This window comes from Tribolium castaneum, chromosome 1, assembly GCF_031307605.1.
Source record: "Tribolium castaneum strain GA2 chromosome 1, icTriCast1.1, whole genome shotgun sequence".
Classification (NCBI taxonomy): Eukaryota; Metazoa; Arthropoda; class Insecta; order Coleoptera; family Tenebrionidae; genus Tribolium; species Tribolium castaneum.
The window spans coordinates 14,485,523-14,507,121 of record NC_087394.1 but is presented as its reverse complement, the minus strand read 5'-3'; the positions used below and the strand labels follow the sequence as shown (position 1 = coordinate 14,507,121).

Here is a 21,599-nt window from a genome sequence, read left to right as displayed (position 1 = left end):
AAATTCTGTTAATTTAAAAGGCACTAATTCCAACAACCATCTTTTTTTGAAGTAAATAGTGTAATTTGCTGAAACTTTTGAAACCACAAAACCGAAGAATAAGGCAGTGTGCTACGACTTCTGATTCATTTACTTTTTGTTTATACATGACGGACGGGTAAAAAAAATCATGTGTGTGAAAATAGTTCTAAAAAAATAATTCAGCCAGGTTTTAATTGATATTATTAAAGACTTTAACAATATTAAAATCAGACTGAGGGAATTAAAACTTCTTGGCTTTGTTTAACAACGTAAAACATAAAAACAACATTTTTTGTTTGCTATTACGGACGGGACAACAAAAGTTATAAAGATAAAAAAAGAAATATTACTAATCAATTTAATTACCGAATTCCATTTTCTAAACTACCAGAAAGTAGAAATATACTCTTCAAAAAAATATTCAAAAATATGTATTACGTCAGTATTTTGTTATCGTCTAATAGGCATAGTGTAAAAATTTTAGAATCCAATGAATGAATGCATGAATTCTCTCTCAAAAACTCTTTTGTTGCAAAATACATTAAATATAAACCTAATCGTGTATTTAAAAAAAAATAACATTACTAAAATCATTCTAAAATTTTGTGGTCAGGTTGTATTTTTCCTGAAATGGCTGTTGAAACAAAAATCTGATATCACTTCTATGCTTAGCTGTACGTCTTTTATCATCAAGCGAAAGTATATTCTGGGAAAAACAAGTTTAACTTTTATTTTGTATTTTAGCTTTGAGGAAACATTAATTATTTCTGGGTCATAGAAAAAGTTTTTACCCTACATAAACTTAAACCTAGTTTAATTTCATTATCTTTAGTCATTTAAAAACCGTAAACAAATCAAAAACTAGAAGTGTAATAATAAAAATACCTGATTATAACGCGTATTCTGTAATTAAACTATTAAAATTTAAAGGCCGTTAATAGTTGTTGCTACAGTAATAAGTTAATAACATAACTAATAAAATTAATTCCTACATTAGTGTTTTTTTTCGCTTTTTTTTCTCTTCATCTTCGTTAGATTGATGAGAATGGCGGGAGAACTAAATAATTCTTTATGTCTGGGATTTTTTAGTTTACCTAAATGCAAATGTACTATTTAAAGATATCTTGCCATATGGTAGCGCTCAGCTCCGTTTGCGTGTGCGTCATCTGACATTTCTGTCACTACGTTTACATAGCAGGGGCATAGCGGTGACAAACTATCAAATATTTTTTGAGGTTACGAAGTGTTTAAATTATGAGTTGTTACAAAAAATACAGATTCACAAAACAAGAATTAATAAACGCAGAATCAAAAACCTAACGAAACGCAAATCACAAAACACAATAAACGAACAGAAAATACTTGCGATTAACACCGATTACACTTTCGACAACCATGCGACGACGTCTATAATTTACTGTCAATGTCAGGTTGACAAATTCGTGACACTTGACGGTGTTGTCGAAGTGCACATGTAAATTAATGTTCAAGGATACCACCCTTAGATAGCCCTTAGCTGTTTAAATTTGCATTGTTTTTGATAATTTTTTATAGCTTTGTGTTGGTAATGAAAAAATGAAATTGATGACGCACACGCAAATCGAGCTGACCGCCACTATACCTATTTTTTGGAAAGTCTGCGATAAGTGATATCAGATTTTACCGTTTGTACAGAGTTTTCAACAAAATTAATGTCGTGGCACGTTTTAATAAAATAAACATTTGTAACAGTTACTGGACACCCCTGTCCAATAATTGCGTTCGCAAAAAGAAAACGAATGAGAAAGACAGCTATGCTTATATTCATCACAATTTTCCTTCAACAATTATTTATTTATTTTATTTTACTTCCATTATCCGTTTTTCTGTAGGTTGTTACTTTTCAATGTATTTTTTTTGGTAGTAGGTTAAAGTAACAATTCTGTTGTAAATATTAAAGTGATCAAGGATGACTGTTTTAGTTAGCAATAATCCTAGCAGCAGTGCTGCCACCAAGCGGAAACTAAAATGCTAAAAGTTCTGCTGTTTACTAAACCAGTCATTTTTGACAAGTTTGAAGAATTCAATTTTTGTCTGAAAATTTTCAAAATGGATTGTTATTAAAACAACGCTTTACTTTTAGTTCGTTTTATTGCACAAAAGCCTGAATACAAACAACAAAAGAAATCTGTTTTCAACAATATTAGCATCACATACATTACCTATGACATAATAATCAAATAAGCCAAACAAACAAGCTAAGCTTCGAAATTATAAAATATTGGCAAGATTATATTATAGCCTTAGAGGTAAGTCCTATTTCGTGACAACATACAAAAACCACTAAAATCCTATCATTTTATACAACTAAGAATGATAATTTCACAACAGTCTTCGAACATGTTTACAAATACTGGCTCAGATCTACAATAATATTCGCAAGGAAATAAATAAAAGGTGATATGCAAATTGTCGATCATAATCTACACGAAATCTAGCGAAACTAGTAATACAATTTTTTGGTATCGAAATAGTAAATACTGGAATGAAAAACTATACTTTTAGAATATCATGGCCAATTAAAATATCACAGCTAAAATTTTGAATTTTCTTTTCTTTTAAATTATTAATGACTAGATCTTCAACCCTCGTATATTGTAGCCTGGCCATAGAGCAGCTTTTCGAATTGTAACAATATTGCAATGACCTAATTCAAACACTATACTTAAACACGGGTACTTAGTTCAAGTCTGCAACTAAATAATTAAATACTGTTATTTCCGAAATACTATCGAGAAAACATAATCACAACATAAAATGCATCTCAGTAAACAATCTCATTGTGTTAAGTACGACGCTATCACATAAAATAAATTTCGTAATTTGTAAAGTTAATAAAGAGAGCACATTTATACTTTCTATTCCGTCACGCTTGCAGCGTATTGTACTGACTTTTGAAAACATGAAAAATAAAACAACTAACACTACGATTAACATAAAATGAGTAAAAAACGACGATACTGTGGGCCATTAATTTCGATAAATTTCAACACTCACTAAAAAACCAACAAAATATAAAAACTTACATTAATATATCTATATATAAAATAAGGAACAAAATACTTTCACATTATTTTATATCCTTCTAAAGGATAATCTAATCTCGGAAGTCATGTTTTATGAAAATGTTATATGTAACGCTGCCTTGTCAATGAGAAAATTTCTAGTAAAACAGCTTACATTAAGTCTCTTCGTAGCGATGTTTATCCTCGTTCTTCCATGAACTCACCTGGATATGGGGTGGCGGCAAAAAGCTGCGCAACGACTGGATTAGCTGAATGGTGTCCATTAGGGCTGAAAAAACTCAGATAACCCCAAAACGCCACTTTGTGTGTTTGTTTTGTTAAAAAAATCAGTCAGATAAGATCAAAGCTTCTAAAATCATAATTCGAAAGCTCAACGTTGGAGCTCTCAAGAATTCACCTCGGCTTTCTCATCATTATTATTACTGTCCTATTGTAGACATCAAGTGCATAGTGTTTCAGAAATGAGTTATGAAACAAACTTATGTGTTTTTAATGGAGCACCCTATATTTTTTTAATTTATTTTAAAAGTGATATTTTAAAGTTAAATTTTTATGGCTGGTTCTGCTTAGTTTTTAAAACAATCTATTTTTGGGTTTTTTCTGTTTTTATTTAAATTACTTGTTTCATATTTTTCGAGTCAAGTCTGAGAGGTTTCCTGTTACGCTATCCAAACGTATTGAAATTTTGCATACATACGTAATCACAGTGATAATGCCATATTGCTCATTTTAAATAATAATTTATTTATTATCAATGAAGTTTGAATGAAAATTCATAATTTTTTAAAAAGTTCAAATCTAACATCTTAAAAAAAGTCGTCAAAAATAGTGTTAAAAAGCAGTAAAACTATCAGCTGTTTCAAAACTATAGAAAAAGTGGCAACAGCACATTTACATTTTTTGGGGTAAAATAGATCACAAATTAAAAGGTTTTCTGTGTTTTCGTGTTATCTGTGTTGAATTGCACTCTACTGACAAATTTAGTGCCAAAAAAAAACACTAATTAAAGAAAGAATTACAAAAACCAATTATGCAAAGTGACACTTGTTTTTGGTTTTAATTCAAAGAAAGGAATGATTATAATAAATGAAGAATGTTATGTGCCAGGAATTTTGAAAAGTATAAAAATTGTGAAAACTGTAAAAATCCGCTACATTATATCTAACAAAATATCCATGAAAATTAGAATTTGGGCTCTTGGTTAACGATAAAAAACACTTATTTCCTGATTTTTTTAGATTCCACCGCTAACGAGATTAAATGCAAGTGTCCACGAAAATTATTGAAAAAAAAAATAGTAAAAAGTAAAAAATTAAAGTTTTTAAAAATTTTATTTTAAAGATGTAAGTCCTTTAAAAGTACTTATTATTAGCTGTTTCAAAACTATAAAAACGCCAACGTGGCAATTTACCGAACTATTTTTTTAAAAAAAATTGAAAAAATTTTAAAATTGTTATTACCCTTAAATTACAAAAATTAAATGTTATTAGTTATTATTTTTTTTGAAGTGCATAAATAATTTATAACAGCTAATTTTGAGAGAAAATGCGACGTTGGCGTTTTTATAGTTTTGAAACAGCTAATAAAAAGTATTACTGTTTTTGTACCACAACATAATATTTTTAACTGGTTCAGATTCTAAAATTTATACAAACTTTAGGGGCATAAATTGAATAAAGAATAAAGTGATTCTGTAATCGTAGTGTTATGAGTGGTTATGAGTGTTACGACTTTATAACAACTTCCAAGCTTGTATAAATTTTAGAATCCTAACCTGTAACCAGCTGTTGTGATGAAAAACATTATTTTTTCCTTTTTGGTAGAAGCATTTAAAAAAAAGATTTTTTTGTGTTTTTTTTAGAATGCATTAGACCAAAACCAATAATACTAATATAAAAATTAAATTGTGTCAGCTTAAAAAAATACGTATGAGCTTTATCATTTTTTGGAGAATTACAGTCCAGAAGTTAAAAAAATGAAGACGTTTCTTAAAGTTGAAAACTTAAAATTTTTAAAGGAAAACATCCCAATTTTTTAATTTTTGATCTAAAAAGTCTTTTTAAAAACATTAACAGGTAAGTGTCTCTTAGTAATTAAACTGAAAAGAGATTTAACTTTGAACATTAAAGAAATTCGCGCATCCAGCAAATCGCAATTTCTTATTAAACAAAATTGTTGACATTTTTACGCACCTGATTGTAAAATCCTATTTTTTGTAATTTTTCACTTACAAACAATGTCAAAAATAAAAAAAGAAAATTTTCGTCAACAAAAATGCTCTTTGAAAATATAATTACATTATTTTTGTTATTGTTTGATTATTATTTTATTACCCTTAAATATTTAAAAGTTGATGTGTTAAGAAGACAATTTAATAACAATATCTGAAAAGAAAAGTTTTTTTTTAATAGGATATTCAACTTTTAACAAACTCCATTTCATTACGTTCTTAGTGCGCTAAATTTAAACATCATTACAACTTTAAATTTGAACTTTTGTCTTTATAGTAATGAAAACCCTATTTCTCTAGTATTCTTAGTTTTCAAAAAGAAAAAAACTACTTGAGGACAAACACCGAACTGAATCACCCGATATATTTTTACTCTTTTCTGTAACAAATTAAATCATTTCATAAAATGAGCGGAATCAACGAATAAAAATTTAGGTCAAATCATGATCAGTATTTAAATTACGTGCAAAAATGCAATGCAATTTGAGGTGTTTCATTTAAAAAACGTAAATTCAAATTATACTAAATTATACTGAATACTTGAAAACAGTTAATGTTATGCGCAAATGCCACAAAAGTGACAAATTTTATCTGTAAATGCCACAGGTAAAAGTTGTATTTTTTGGTCAGAGAGTAAGTCTTACTTTTGGGCCTAAGCAATCTTTTACCAATTTACAAAAGAAAGAATATTAAAAACAGAAACAAAATACTGAGTGTTTTTAAAACAGAGGGTTTCAAAAATCGATTTTTTTGTGAAATACCACAACAGGAACTGGACAAAATGAGGGTCCTGCTTAGGTCAGGTCAGGTCATGGCAATGTATGAATATATTTAAAAAATTTCTTTCAAACTTTATCAATTTATCTGAAAAAATACGTTTGTGTTTTCGTAAAAACGCATTACAAACTATACGGGGTGTATCAGAAATACGTGTGTTAATTTTACGACGTAATAAAATTCATCAAGTACAATAACTTTTGTATACAGGTGTCTGTTTTTCGAGCTCCACCATGGGGAACTCAATTATTATCAGAGATACGAGGTTGTTTAAATTGGGGCAAAGTTGCGCATTTTTATGCTGAACAATTATGTGAAAGAAAATTTGATGTGTTATTTTTAGTTTTTGAATTATTGAGAAAAATCAAAATTTTGTAATGTTTATTTTTTAAGCGAAAACCAAAAGAACTAGACGTTTTTAAGTAGAACATTCTTCAAACACTTCTTTACAAGAAATCTAAATCTGTCATTGCCTTTTCCAAGGCGTTCTTGATGTCAGAGTTATAACAGTCAACTTTGACATTTATATCTTTGAAAAGTCTTTTTGTTCCTAATTACAATGATGTATTATATGCTCATTAAAATTAAGAAAAAAGCATTTTTACAAAGAGTGCTAGGGAAAAAACAGCAAAAATGTTGATTAACAAACTAAATTTTGACAGTTCTATTAAATATGCGAGCAGAATTTTTATGACTTTGTCTTGTTTTGTTTTGCGAAAAATAAACTTCTAGTTTATCATGTCGTTTAGTTTTTAAATAAGTAAGATTAGCGAAAATGTAAAGCTTCCAGATCCAAATTCAATTAAACCATTTAAAAAAAAAGATCGCTGACGTTTTTTTCCAAAACAGCTTCACAAAAATGCTTTTTTCTCCATTTTGATCAACATGTAATAAGATTCGATCATATCATGTGATACATCGTAATAAGGAATAAAAACACTTTTCAAAAATGTTAAAGCGAATATAGCTTTCATAATAAAAAACAAAATTGAGTGTTTCAAGAACGCTTTGAAAAATACGACAGATTTAGATTTCTTGTAAGAAAGTGCCTGAAGAACGTCCGTTTGGTTGTCGCTTAAAAAAATAAAAACGAAATTTACAAATTTCCGTTTTTTTTCCAATAACTCAAAAACTTAAAATGACACATCAAATTTTTTTGCAGAATTCTGCCGTGCTAAGCAAGAACGTCGTAACTGACTTTTTTGTCAAATTTGAGATAACACAAAATCTGAGATCAATAGTGCAATAACTTTGATTCTAAATAACTTTAATAGATATTATCCAGAAATTAATAAGACGAAATACGTAAATAAAATTGACGTATGTGGGGTTTGTGCAATATTACTTAGCAAGAAAGTCGTAACTATAAAATGTATATGAAACCCACTCATTAATGAATCAAAAATTGTATATTTTCTAAAATTAATCAAAAACATTAGGTACCACCAAGTTTGGTTGATTACAAAGTCGAATTATAATTAAAAAAACAAAAAAAAGTGTATGACTTTGACGATTTTGTCAATTCGGTTGGAAGGACGGGTACAAGAACTAAAATTAAACAAATGAAAATTGAAAACTTTTTTAAATGGCAAGACTACAGTTCACAGTACAAATTGTCCAAAATTATTAATCGACCTTACCTAAGCGACATGGTTAACGTTACGTTTGAACGAGGAAAAAAAACATGAAATATAGATGCAGTTTTGATAGCGACTTTATAGAGTTAAATTTCCTAACATCAATAACATCAATATCATATTCAAAAAACCCACTCAAAAACACACAACAAATGGCATAGATACAGAAAGAAAACAGTAACTCTTAAAAAAATTTAAAAATATTCTACCAGAAAACCGATGGATTTTTTGGCAAAATTTGCTTTTATTTCAAAAGTATCGTACGCTAGGTGTAATTTCTTGGGTACATTTTTTTATAAATTTCCTGTTGTTACGTATTATTTCATTTGTTTAAAGCCGTTAATAAATATTTTTGTAGTTACGACTTTTTTACTTAGTTACTTTTACTTAATTAAAAAAATAAATAAAAAAATTAAACGTCGTATGTGGAATAACAGCGATTTGGCAAAATAATGGATACAATTGCATACATATTTCCTTTTTACAAATAAATTGTTAGGTTGACTTCAATATTCCATGTTACTAGCATTTAAAATAACAGTCCACTCTGAAAATGTAGAAAACAAGACATAACTCAAGATTCATATAAAATCAGTTACGACGTTCTTGCTTAGCACGGCAGAATTGTTCAGCATAAAAATGCACAATTTTGCCCTAAATTAACTAACCCCTTATCTTTTATAATAACTGAGATCCTCAAGATGGAGCTCAAAAAATGAGCACCCTGTATCGAAAAGTTATTATACTTTATGAAATTTATTACATAGGTTTGTTATACTTTTTAAACAAAAAAGTTACAAGGATGCGAATACCAAACTGAAACACCCGGTATATCTTATTTAGAGTTAAAGTGAGTTTATGTGGCTCAGGTAAATTATTTGCCGCATAATTCGACACATAAAGTATAATTTTGTAAAAAAAATGAAAGGCCGGTTTACAGAACATTTTTGACTGCAATCAATTTTATACCAACTTGCTGAGAAACCTTGTATATGCATTATATAGCATTATATTTTATTCCTTTCAAACAACGTTTTAAACACTAGCGCATTTGTCACAAAAAATTATTCATTTATTTTACTTACTCTTCTGTAGAGCTTCGGATTGTTTTCCATACGGTTTGCACATCGCTGGTCTGACGTAAGTTTTCATCCTTTGCATATTCTTCATCACTTCGCTAAAAGCCCTAACAATTTTCTCCTGCCCGCCCTCTGACGACCTCTTATCATCTGAAGAAGTCAGGCTTGTGGCCGAAGTCCAGGCCCCGTTATGCAAAGCCAGTAAGTCTTTATTAGCTGCTGATAAACCTAAAATTTTAATTTTTTACAACGCATGATCTGTGGCGTTTTTTACCCTCTAAATTCTCCAAATTGGCCCTTAAAAAATCGGTCAGTTTGTGATCCATCAAAGGCAGGTCGAAATGCGACTTCTGCTGCCCTTTCGCCATATCCATTTGTTGCTGAAGCTGGATTTGTTGCCTCTGTTTTTCTAAATTTGCGTTCAATTTATCAATGTTTTGTTGTGCGATGACGCGATTTTGTTGCTGGATTAATGCCGCAGTGATCTGTTGCTGGGTTGGAGCTACTGATTTAGGCCTATCTAGGAGCTGTTGACTGATTTTTGAGTCTAAATTATTCTGTCCTGTTAGGTCAACTGCGCCCAAACCTGGGGCAAAAAATTGTTTATTTTTTAATTTAAGTGAGATGTTTATTTATTACGACTGCGGATGTCCGGATTGTTTGACTGGGGTTCCCCTAAATATGGAGGTGTTGTTAAATGCTGTAAAGTCTTTTGGGTCAGTTCCATTTGATTTTTGTAATAGCGGCAAGCGGGATTTGGACAGTTCTGAACTACTTCGATTATGAATTCTTTTTCCATGCCGAAATTTTCTCTACCGATTGTGTAAGATTCCATGACCTTTAAAAAATGTAGAAAACTGTAAATTCAAGCAAAACTCGACTTTCGGTTCACTTTGATAAAAACCATTGTGGTGCAAATGACTACATTGTTACCATGACAACTCATATAAAAGTTAACGCCAAGAGTACGCCAATTGCACCACAATGGTTTTTATGAAAGTGAACCGATTATAGAATAATTAAAAAGTTTTTTTCTTATTGGAACCACAAACCTCGACGTTATTTTACCCATAATTTACAATAGTTTGTAGAGAGTGGACAAAAATAAATAAACATTTAAAAAGCCCATGTTTAACCAAATTATTTGTCAACAAAAACAAATTATTGCAAGTTCAATAATTATCAGAAAAACGTTTGAATATTTTATTGTTTACAATTTGTAATAAAATCGTTTCCAACAAATATGGGCTGTGATTAATATACAGAAAGCAATTAAATGTTGCAATTGTTTTTGTTCAGTTCCAGGTGTGTAACGGTCACGCTAGAAAAATTACGAAAAATGAAAAATCGCTCATTGAATGCACTCTAAATTCAAAGAATAGTAAAAAATTAATGCGTTTCATTGTGTCGTTACAGTAGATGCCTGATTTTAAACATTCATAAACAAATGTGTATTTTATTGAAGAAATCTGTAGTTAGTTTATTGATGTCATGGATTTGTTTAATTGCTTCGAAAATTTTGTTTAAAAAAATAAAAAGGGATGACTGCTGTTACAACAAATTTGAATAACCTGATTATTGTGAATTTTCATATCGTTGTGGTTGTGGTTAAAATATTTTTGTTTTATTATATTATTTTATGAAAAAACCTAAAGTTCAAATCACGTGAAAATATACAGTAACATTAATACGTTATCTACTATCCCCCAAAAATTCTTTAAAACAAATTGTTAGTACAGTTTTTTAATAAAAAATAAAATGATCAAAAATAGAGTTTTTTTTTTTCATTTTATTTTTAAACGACACTATCAATTGTTTCAAAATTTATATATGTTGTTGCTAAGGCCATCATAAGGTTTGTCGGTATTTCTGGATACTTTCTAGCCGTCCCGATGTTTTTTTGAAATGTTTTTCCTGACATGATTGTTTTAAAATCGAAAGTTTTTCTTAATAGATCTAGCTAGATTTTCAGTCTGTCCAACTGTTCCCTACAGCTCGATACTCTACTAAGTGTTTTGACATTCGAGAACTACTTCCTTAGAATTTTGCGCTGTTAAATAGTTTTTAGGTGACCGCTCACAAAACGATTAAAACAAAAAAGTACCACTTGACTAAGTGTTAGAATAGGCGTTATGTTCTGTATTTTTTACTTAGTGCTCAATAAAATTTCATCAAAATCGTTTCCTCGAGCGTTTCCTTACAATATTAAAAAAACACACAATTACCATTTAGCAAAATTCTAACGTTTTTTTTTTAATTAAGTTTGATGCAAATTAATTTTTTTTGTGAAAAAATCTGATTTGAACAATCTTTTTATTACACACACAGTGTTTTAAAAGAATCGGACAATCTTTTAAAGCGTGATAAAAAACATTAAAAGAATTACAAATGTGCCTTTAAAATTTTAAAATTACATTTTTTTTTAGTTTTTGCTTATTATTTTATTTTCCTAAATTAGATAATTCAAAATTTTATTCGAAGTCAAAAAGTTTCTAATGTAGACCCTAAAAAATCATTCTGCAAACTTGTTAAGTTTTTTTATTCGAAAATTTCACCATTTTTTTTTGTATTTAAAAACTTTTTGCGAATTTTTGTAACATAATTATCTTTTGCCGCTACTTGTTTTTGAAATTCTCAACTAGTATCTTTAAAATTCAAGAATTTCTTTTTACCAGGAGTTTTTAAGCTGTATTTCTGAGTATATGTTAAAGTCTGATATTTTACGAAATTCAAAGTGAAGTTTTTTCTTTCTTTTTATTAAATTTTAATAAACAAGCATAGAATAGTAAATTAAAGTACAAGTGGATATTGAGCTCTTTAAAAATCGCAAGTGTTTTGAAGACCAGTTATCCACAAATACGTTACGTGGATTATCGGAATTATTTTAGAAAATTTCTTTATAAATAAAGATTATAATTAATAAAAAATATTGATATTAATAAAATTAAAAAATTCCGTCTTTTGATTTCTTCTAGTGTCACTCTAAGCACTTTTAAACATTAACCTTTTGTGCAAAAAAGCCAATAAAATATCCTACAAAATGGTTATATGCATTTTTTGTAAGACTAACAATAAGCGAGTTATAGGGCTAGAAAGAAATAATCATTTAAAAAAATATGCTTCAAAACAGAATGTCTGATTTGAAAAACTGACAAAAAACTGAATTTATTGACTCCAACACTTCATTAGAGGAGAAAGGGGGAGACATGAGGGTCACAGAAGTCTTAAGAGTCGTCTTTAGATGCTGCATTTTTGTCTTCGTCTCAAACATTGAAAACTGAATTACAGTCTTGTTCAGTAAAATATTAATAAATAGATGATTTAATGAGTGGTATGATTAAAAAAATTGCTTTTACTTGAAGTAGAAGCATTTACTCTGTAGCATTTACTGTAGTATAAACCTTTACATAAAGTAAACTTGGGCGCGTAGTAAATGGTACGGCTTTCCTAATGTCAACTGATTGACATTTATTTTTTTATTTTTCATAAAGTGAAAATAGTATTAGGAATGGTGTTTGTAGCCTTGTGAGGATTCGTTCGCCCTAGTGATATAGTACTTAAGTTTATGGGAAGTGTCTAGGACAAAAAACGCAGGGAAAGACACCCCAGGGTATGAAGTACCAAGACGAGAGACAGAAACAGACCCCAGGGCTGACAGAATGAGGAAGTTTCCAAATTTTCAAAATGTTATTATTTATTTACAACATAATAGTACTCAAATCAAGAAAGTGAATGCAAAAAAAATTAATTCGATAGCTTTAAAAATAACAAAAATATAAGCTTTTTTGTCTGCCGGTTTGACAGCGGTCCCGCTTTGAGCCTGATGACGTCACGCGGCATAAACTGTTCACAAGGTAGGGGCGATTTACACACTACTGTTCCTTTCGGCATTGTATTGAAATCTCTGGATAATATTATTGATTTAAAAGAAATAAATACTGATAGAAAGTGGTATTTGTGATGATTAAAGTAATTTGTTAAAGTAGATACTGTAATAAATCACTAATAACTAATTATAATCCATTTTAACAATCACACAAAAATCAGCGTTTGCGATTTTTTTTACTTCATTTCTTTCTGTGTGTCTTCGAATTCTTTCAGATTTTTTTCTACAATTTCTTATAAATAATAAATATTAATTAATGAGAAATATTTATATTAATAAAATATTATTTTGTTTAAAAAAATTAAAAACATTAACTAATGGAAATTTTTATGATTTCTAGAACAAGCGATGTTTGCAAAATGTTTTGTACAAAAAAGATGTAAAAAAATAAGTGTTCTACAAACGACTTCTTATTAAAGATATCGACTCTTGCATAAACAGAAATACAATTTCTTTATTTGTCAATGCTTTTAAAGATATATTCGATGAATAAGTAGATATGGTTGATAATTATAAACCTAGAGTTTTCAAAGATATGAAATTACGATTTTCATGTATTTTAAAGTTGTTGTGTTCTCATTTTTTAATATCAAACGGTTTTATAACGTAAGATTTCTAAGTTTTATGCAATAGCTAAATGGAAAAAATTAAGGAACAGCGAAGTAATTTTGGAAACATATTAATTTTAACCAGTTACAGCCCCTCAAAGAATCGAATTTTCCACACGCGACAGTGGGCAGCTGAGTCAATTGTGCCGCGTGACGTCACACCTAGCGATCTGTCAAATTTCGAACTTTGAGGTCTCATAACTTTTTTATTTTTGCGAATATAAAAAAATTAAAAATACCATTAGTATTACAATTATGCAGACTATTAATGGTATTAATTTAAAAAAAAAATAGAAACTTCCTCATTAGGCTATAAAAGAGTTCACACGTGTTAATTACCAAAGTGAATGAATCTTGATTTGAGCTTTTTGATTTTATTAACTAATTTTAATAAAGTTTTCTAACAATAGTTAATAGTTACCATTTTGACCATAAGTGAGAGTAAAAATAATGTTGGGAAGCAAATGCAAAGGATTGATGCTTTGTAAAAGGATATTAAATTTTTATTATTATTTTAGTATTAGAAGGTATAATCTGTAAGCCTTATTGCTCTGGGTCTCTGGATGTGCGCTATTTTTTTGCAGATTCATTTTTACGCACTGGTTTAGAAGAAAATCACTTTCTTGAAACCCAGTATAAAAGAGATTTTTTTTAAATATTTAAATTTTTATTACATTTTCTGATCTTATGTAATTTTCAATAGATTATGGTGGTCCTGATCCATTTAACGTTCTCTGCATTAAAGCTATAAGAATTCTGCTTTATTTTAATCATAATATTTTACGTATTTGTCTATGATTTATATTATAATTGGTGAAAATAGCTATTTTAAACAGTTTTTTTGACAAAATCACGAAATCGAAGTTACTCCTTGAGCAACTTCGCAAAAACTTTAGTAAATACTTCACGAAGAAGCAAATACTACAGCTAATTGGAAGTTTCCATAGCATTGTCCTCTATACCGGGTTCGTCAAGTTTTACACTCAGGCACTTTACACCTCTTAGAAGAGAGAAAAAAAATATTAAATAAATATATTCCACTGCACTGATATCCAATCTCGCTAGGAAAAAAAATATTTTTTCTATTGATTCATTTGTCCAACAAAAAAGAAAAAAAAAACATTTGACCAAAAAATCACATTAGCTGTTTTTTACATCAATGGATCGGAAATACGAAATAAATGTATTCTGCAAAAATTTGACTTGAAAAAAAATCGTTAGAATTGGATTAAAAGCCATTTTGATATTATACATCGGAAATTTCAGTATAATTTATGACGGACAAGATTGAGTAGTAAAAAATCTCCGCTACAAAAGGACCCACTACACACCCAAATATACTAAAAGTCGTTTAATTTTGGCCGAATGTTGTATAAATGTATCAAATATCACTTTCCCCTCTGCTACTAGTTTTGTCTTTGTTGTTACTATGCGAATGAGTGAAACAAAATACAAACCGTCAAGCGTAGCGGAAAATGAGAGGGTCTACCAGTCGTTCCCAAACTATAGGATGCCACTTTGGTATTTGTTATGTTTATTGTTGTTAAATAAATTAATATGTCTTTTGTTTGTTTGCCTGGTCAACTTTATAAACAAAATGTTTACTATTACCAACAAATATACATGTTAATTATGAATTTCAATTTGGAAGTGATTTTTAAATCCCAAAGACTTTTTAATGTGAACAATTTGTAAACAGCATTGTCGTCATCATGGAAAAAAGACGAAATTAAAAGGTGGCTTGAAGAGAAAAAATTAGTGCACCCACAAAATGCTTTTAAACAAGAATTTTTAGCAATTGCAAAGTCTAATAAACAGGATATTAATTACAAAGTAGACAAACTATAATCCGATAGAACATGTTTGGGCGTTAAGTAAAAGTTTTTACGACAAACATATCGGGAAAGTTGATTCTACCGAAGAATCTATTTTACAAACGTGGCAAAAGGCTTTAAATCAAGTTACACCAGAAGTTTGGGGCAACACAGTCAATCATTGCGACAAACTAATAAAGGAAGACATAAAAAAACAAATTTGTCTTGACCAGGTGCAAAAAGAAATTATCATTAACGTGAATTCGGATAATGATAGTGATAGTGATAGTGATAGTGATTTCGGAGAATTTGACGATACAGCTAGTGAAAGTCAGAGTGAAATGTTAATTAAATCGTAAATAGATTTGTAAATATTGTACATATAATATTTTTATACATTTTTTGTAAATAAAATTTACTTGTTGTCTGCGCTTGTTGCATTATTTGAACATGTTGAGAATCACTGATATATTTTGGGTGGGTGGCGTAGTTGGGCTTGCGAAAGTTTTGTGTCTCTTTTAAATGACCTAAGTGCGAGAAAGACAATATACCCCTGGCTCGAGCCGAGGGCGGCCCATCGTTTATCTTACTTGCTCCTAGCTACTTTCTCGAAGAGTAAGAAAGACAACAACGTTTTACAACATTCGACCAAAATTAAAAGAATTTTACTATAACAGTACTGACTGCAGAAATTTTACAACTAGCGGCACGGTCCCATCGGGCGGTTTTAAAGCCAGGACCGGAATAAGCACACTAACGTGATAAAAATGTTTTTATTAAAAAATTACATCAGATGTTCAAATTGATGACTATTTTGGTCTAAGCACAAACGAATTCTTCGTTTACAATTCGCATGAACCCTTGCCGTAAGATTTAAAGATTAACATTCCATTTACAGTAAACAGATAAAATAAATGGTAATCCGGGCCTGAAAAATTCTTACCAGCTGCCTCAACCTTCATACCCAACAATGATCGCGAGCCAATTTTACGACAAATGCAATAAATTTTTGAAAACAACACCCTGATGGAAATCTTTTGTGGAAGTGATTTACAATTTTACCAAAATTCATAGGAAAAAAGCTGCCCCAATATCAAAACAGAAATTAAAAATCAACGACACATTTTCTCAAAAATTTAATTAGGCACTTCGATGCACTACCTAAAAATACACCTATGGACCAAAGATCGTTGACATTAGACTATAGTTAACTAAGCGAGAGTAAAAAAACACACCATACAAGTAATCATTTTAAAAATTGGTCAAATCGTTCTTCTATACAATAAAATCACATACGATTTTTTTTAGAATTTCAGATAAATTACAAAGAGGTGAAAAGTGCCTGAGTGTAAAACTTGACGAACCCGGTATACCAAAGTACAGCAGGGTGATTTGAAAATGTCATGCCAATAAACCCCGGCTGAGGGATCGGTAGGTACTCAGACCGCAACCATCTGTGGCAATAAATCATTTTGTCGTGAACTTCGAAACACGAAATAATTTTACTTTTCAACTGCTGATTGCCTCTAAAGGTATATTTGAGAATAGTGCAAATAAATTATAAATTAATTAATTACACTCAAACATCTGATTAACTGATCACGTAGTCTGATTTTCTGATTCTGCCTTCTGTACGTATACCGGCCCGTAGGGTCGGTTTAAAGAAAGCGAAATTAAAATTTAATTCAGAATAAAGCAAATTCGAATTAAGTTGCCTTTTTTGTACTGACAAACGTCAAGTTAACTGCGAAGTAAAATTTAATTTTACAAAAAGTGAAATGAAGATTTAATTCTGAATTAAAATTTGATTAAAATAAAATTTTCTGTAAACCGGCTCTAAGAAGGTGATCTCATGAAGGTCTTATTTCATTCTTATTGTAAGATAAAATTGATCTCTGGGGGTGGATGTCCAACGCGGGACCCGGCGAGATAGTTCAAATTACCCCGCCAAATTTTAATTCAAGGGAATACTTGAATTTGTTGAAGAAATGGATTGAAATGGATGGAAAAATTGAAGAAATGGATGGACCAATTGTCTTTGTCCAAGACAATTGCCCCTTACATAATAGAAGACTGGTTTGCCGACCACCCTCAATTCCAATTATTACGTTGGCCTGCACGGTCACCGGATTTAAATCCGATTGAAAATTTATGGGGGGCCATGGTGAGGGAATGGCACACGATTGCCCAGGAAGAAGCGCACGTAAGGGCAGTGGAATTATTGAGGGAAAACGTTCTGAATGTATGGAATCGATTGAGAAGAACAGATATTTGTCAGAACTTGGTTGGCAGTATGAGAAGAAGAATGCAGGAATGCATAGATAATAATGGCTATTATACCAAATATTAAACTTTGTATAAATAAATATTTATTCTTGATTTGTTTAGATTTTTTTCTATAAAAATTTAGCTCTGGAATTTTTTTCAAACTGTTTTTTGACAGAACCAAATAAAATTTTTGTTATTAATATTCATTGAATGAAACGTCAAAAGGAATAATCCTTTTTTATGCACTATTTTCAATATGCCTTTAGTGGCAATCAAATTTAAATTCGAGATTAATTTTGTTTCACAAAGCGAATTAAATGACAATTATTAAGTGGAACAAAAATAATTAGTGGTGACTTTACTGAACGTTTAAAAGGCCTGATATGGGCAGGTTTAATTCGAGATTAACTTGACGTTTGTCAATACAAAAAATGGCAACTTAATTCGAATTAGCTTTATTCCGAATTAAATTTTAATTCATTGTTAAGTTAATTCGCGACTAAAAAATGAATCAGATGGCTTCAATTTGATAACGTGATCAGTTATCAGATGCTTGATTGTAATTAATTAATTTATCACTTATTTGCACTATTCTCAAATATGCCTTTAGAGGCAATCAAATTTAAAATTCAAAATTAATTTTGTTTCACAATGCGAATTAAATGGCAACTGAAATTGGAATTAAAAATAGCGGTGACTTCAATTACTAAAATTATTATAAAGTCAAATCAAATTTTAAGCAGTTGAAAAGTAAAATTATTTCGTGTTTCGAAGTTCACGACAAAATGATTTATTGCCACAGATGGTTGCGGTCTGAGTACCTAAAGTCGGATCACTTTTATAATATTGAGATATTAGAGATTTTTATTCTGTTACATTCGGACCAAGTTTTGTTACTAAGTTTGATAGTTGGCAATGCTCTCACTACTGTCATGAAAATTTGAAGTTTGTCTTTGGCATTGTCAAAATTAACGAATTTAAAAGAATTAAGCGAGCAGCAACGAACTAGCCCCCTATTGCTGTTTGTATAACCCCATGAAATTGGCATGGGGGCCCGCCAAGACACTCTGCAACCACTGACAAAGGTTGGTTTCAATATTATGACGAGAGAGTTTAAATCAATCTGTGGCACACAAAACAACATAAAACACGCCAAAAAGTCTTCAAAAGCTTTCTCCACTTACTTCTTGCTAAGGTTTCTGTCAATTCCGGACGAACAATAACTAATTATTTGTCTAAAAAAACTTGTAAAATAGGTTTTACCAATCTCCTTTTTTGTCCGTTCATATTTTCAATACACAAGTTTATTTGATTTAGTTGATTAGTTGTACATTAATTTATTGGTTTGTTATTAAAATGCGTTATATTTGATACTTTTGGTCACGTTTTGACTGTAAATAAGCTTGAGTGAAGCAGTTTTATGATTGCCTGAATGTCCCTTTTTAGCGACTGGAAGTGCAAATAATGTACTCAGATATCGCTAAAATGACTATGCAATGTTACTTACAAGCAGAAAACTTAACTGACTTAACGTATTTTGCAGGATTTCTACTTAAAGAATTGAACAATTTGACATTGACATATAACGTAACCTATTTCTGAAAGCCCAAATTCGCGATAAATGACGCAACTTACAATGCCAAAATTTTGAAGTTGATGCGATTTTGTTTAATATTACAAAAGTGATCGGAGTTTACCGATCCCTCAGCCAGGTTTTATTGGCATGACATTTTCAAATCACGCTGCTGTACATAAAGCAAAGTCTCAAGTAATTACTTTTACTACTTACTTCAAGTATACTGTGAAGTGAATGCTTCGTTAGGTAGCATTTACTTGAAGTAAAAGCAAATACTTTTCGTAATCATACCACTCAATTGTAAATAACTTTCAAAAACGTTATACAACGGCTGTAGAACAACGAGGAAAATGGCTGAAATTCGACGCTTTTTAGCATCGGTATTCTCCCCCTTAAGTAACTTTTGTTTTTTTTATTTCCATGATCTTATTTTTTTCAAAGCCTGTTAGAGCACCCAATTTTGCCCCTTTATTCCCCTTATACTTACAGCTCTTACAGTTGCCTCAACCCCAAGATGCAACCCATGAGGCCCATTCATATGTTTCAGCATCACAGCATTGGCAAAATGCTCAAAGGGAAGTATAATTTTACCATTTTCTCTCAAAATCAGTCTACCTTGCGAATCTAGAGTAACTCTTGAAGCCATCATTCTACAAAATCCAATAAAAAGTAGGTAATTAATAAAAAAAATAATTGTAAACACTGACTGTAAATAAGCAGCACTTGGTAGCATGGACGATTCCTTCAGCTCCGAAAAGCACTGCAAAAGCTCAACGGACGAATTCCAGCCCTTGTTTTGCAGGTACAGCTGGAGCAGCATGTACAATTTTTCAGTAACATAACCTGTACCAGGAAAGCCCATGCTGGTCGATGTGGGTAAATCACTGACGTTCGTTTGCTGAATCCCTTTGGCTAAGACATTTTTCATGGTCTCTGCCAGATCCATGGTGCGAGAATCGTAAAAATCGGCGGATTAAAACGGCCTGAAACAATACACATAACCATAAACAAAACGCACGGTGCTCTAATCGCCGGTAGATTAGCGGAATATTCTGATATGGTACTTACATTATTTCCTGCTTAGGCTGTTTAATTCACATCCGGAACATATTAGCTAGTTGGGGTTTTGTCTGAAACACAGCTGATTTTTTTAAGAACATCACTTGGGATTCGTAGCTTTCGGCTTCATCGTTTGCGACTGCGCATAATGAAGTGCTCGTAAAATCATTAAATTTTCATAATTTTGGGCCTTGTTGCGGTGGCTGTCTGACGAAAAGCGAAAGGTCCTTGCATAAAGCACCTAAAATTGGAGGACAAGACCGGTTTTAGAATGTAGGCACTTGAAATTATTATGTTAAAAATTGAAATTAAATTGGGCTTTCATACCTAGTTGCATTTTTATTTCTCTAACATGCCAAACAGTTTCCTGTTTTAATTTTGAAAACGCTCCAAAGAATTTTGTTTTCTGTATAGTTAACAAAATTATGCAAATCAATGTAAGCAAACTGAAATTAAGTTAACCATTGTAATCATCACATTTTTTTTAATGTGGGAGGTTTTTATTGTATTAAGATGACGATTTTTTAGTTTCTTTTTCTTATTAATTGAGAAGGATATCGATTTCCAAGTCTTCAAGGAGGCTTCACTGAAATTCATAAGTCACCAGAAGCTAAAACTTGGTTGTGTATTATCAAAGTTTTGTAATTTCTTCTATGTAGATATTATTAAATTATTATCCATTTATTGTTTTGTTATTGTCCTGTTTTTTTGTATATACAGAGTAAGTATAAAGTAACGCATAAAATTGGTAATTCTTTTATTTTTCAAAAACCATTTTTTTGGAAAAAACAGGTAACTTAGCATTTCAGTTGAGCTCAAATTTGACCTAACTGAATCAGTCATGGCAGCCAGTATGGCCGCTTATCAACTGTACCAAATTTTGTAATTTTATCTTTAATCTTTTCTGAAAGATTGGGAAAAATCCACTAAAAGAAGCACGACCTCTTTTAGGGGTCGTTACTTAATATCTTTCCATGCATGTTTATAAGAATCTTTTGTATTAAAATTGAATGTTCTATCATCTGTGTAAAGTTGTAACAATAAAAACGGAACACCTCGTATATCAATTGTCCCCAAAAGTGGAGAACGAGCTCGAGAAGAGGAGGAGGTTAAAGGTGACATTTTTTGGTTTTTTGGTTATATTTTGAAAACGATCTATCAGTTTTTATCATCCAAAATTAAAGCTAATACAATTTTCTATCTACAAAAAAGTCCTATGCACTTTTATTGAAGAACTACAAACATAAGCATAAGCAGAAAAAATTGAACGAAATAGAAAAATATCTTTCTTAAAAACGTCTAATTCAAAAATTATAGTTTCTTAATTTTTCTCATTTATTCAAAAACTGAAAATGACATCAAATTTTCTTTCAGATAATTGTTCAGCATAAAAATGCACAACTTAACCGACTTCGTATTTCTTATAATAACTGAGATTCTCCTAAAGCACCTAAAATTGGGGGACAAGGCTAGTTTTAGAATGTAGGCACTTGAAATTATTATGTTAAAAATTGAATTTAAATTGGGCTTACATACCTAGTGCACTTTTATTTTTCTAACATGCCAAACAGTTCCCTGA

General features: G+C 30.4%; 1 protein-coding gene across 1 annotated transcript; it reads right to left on the bottom strand.

The window, feature by feature from the left end:
- Positions 1-2,132: 2,132 nt before the first annotated feature.
- LOC658463 (uncharacterized protein) lies at positions 2,133-20,182 on the bottom strand. The gene is made up of 7 exons (XM_008201447.3): positions 20,030-20,182; positions 19,669-19,944; positions 19,449-19,611; positions 9,449-9,647; positions 9,084-9,395; positions 8,816-9,037; positions 2,133-3,354 (listed from the first exon to the last, which is right to left on the bottom strand). Exons 2-7 carry the CDS (start codon positions 19,905-19,907, stop codon positions 3,242-3,244), a joined length of 1,248 nt encoding a protein of 415 aa, XP_008199669.1. The 5' UTR covers positions 19,908-19,944; positions 20,030-20,182; the 3' UTR covers positions 2,133-3,241.
- Positions 20,183-21,599: the final 1,417 nt, after the last annotated feature.

What these genes read in the sequence shown, in the direction of transcription:
- LOC658463 (XM_008201447.3), bottom strand. Translation starts at nt 19,907, where the DNA reads ATGGATCTGGCAGAGACCATGAAAAATGTCTTAGCCAAAGGGATTCAG. An exon ending in TTGAGGCAACTGTAAGAGCT is followed by an intron (nt 9,648 to 19,448) that starts GTAAGTATAAGG and finishes CATTTTTTAAAG; the next exon opens with GTCATGGAATCTTACACAAT. An exon ending in CAATCCGGACATCCGCAGTC is followed by an intron (nt 9,396 to 9,448) that starts GTAATAAATAAA and finishes TTTTTGCCCCAG; the next exon opens with GTTTGGGCGCAGTTGACCTA.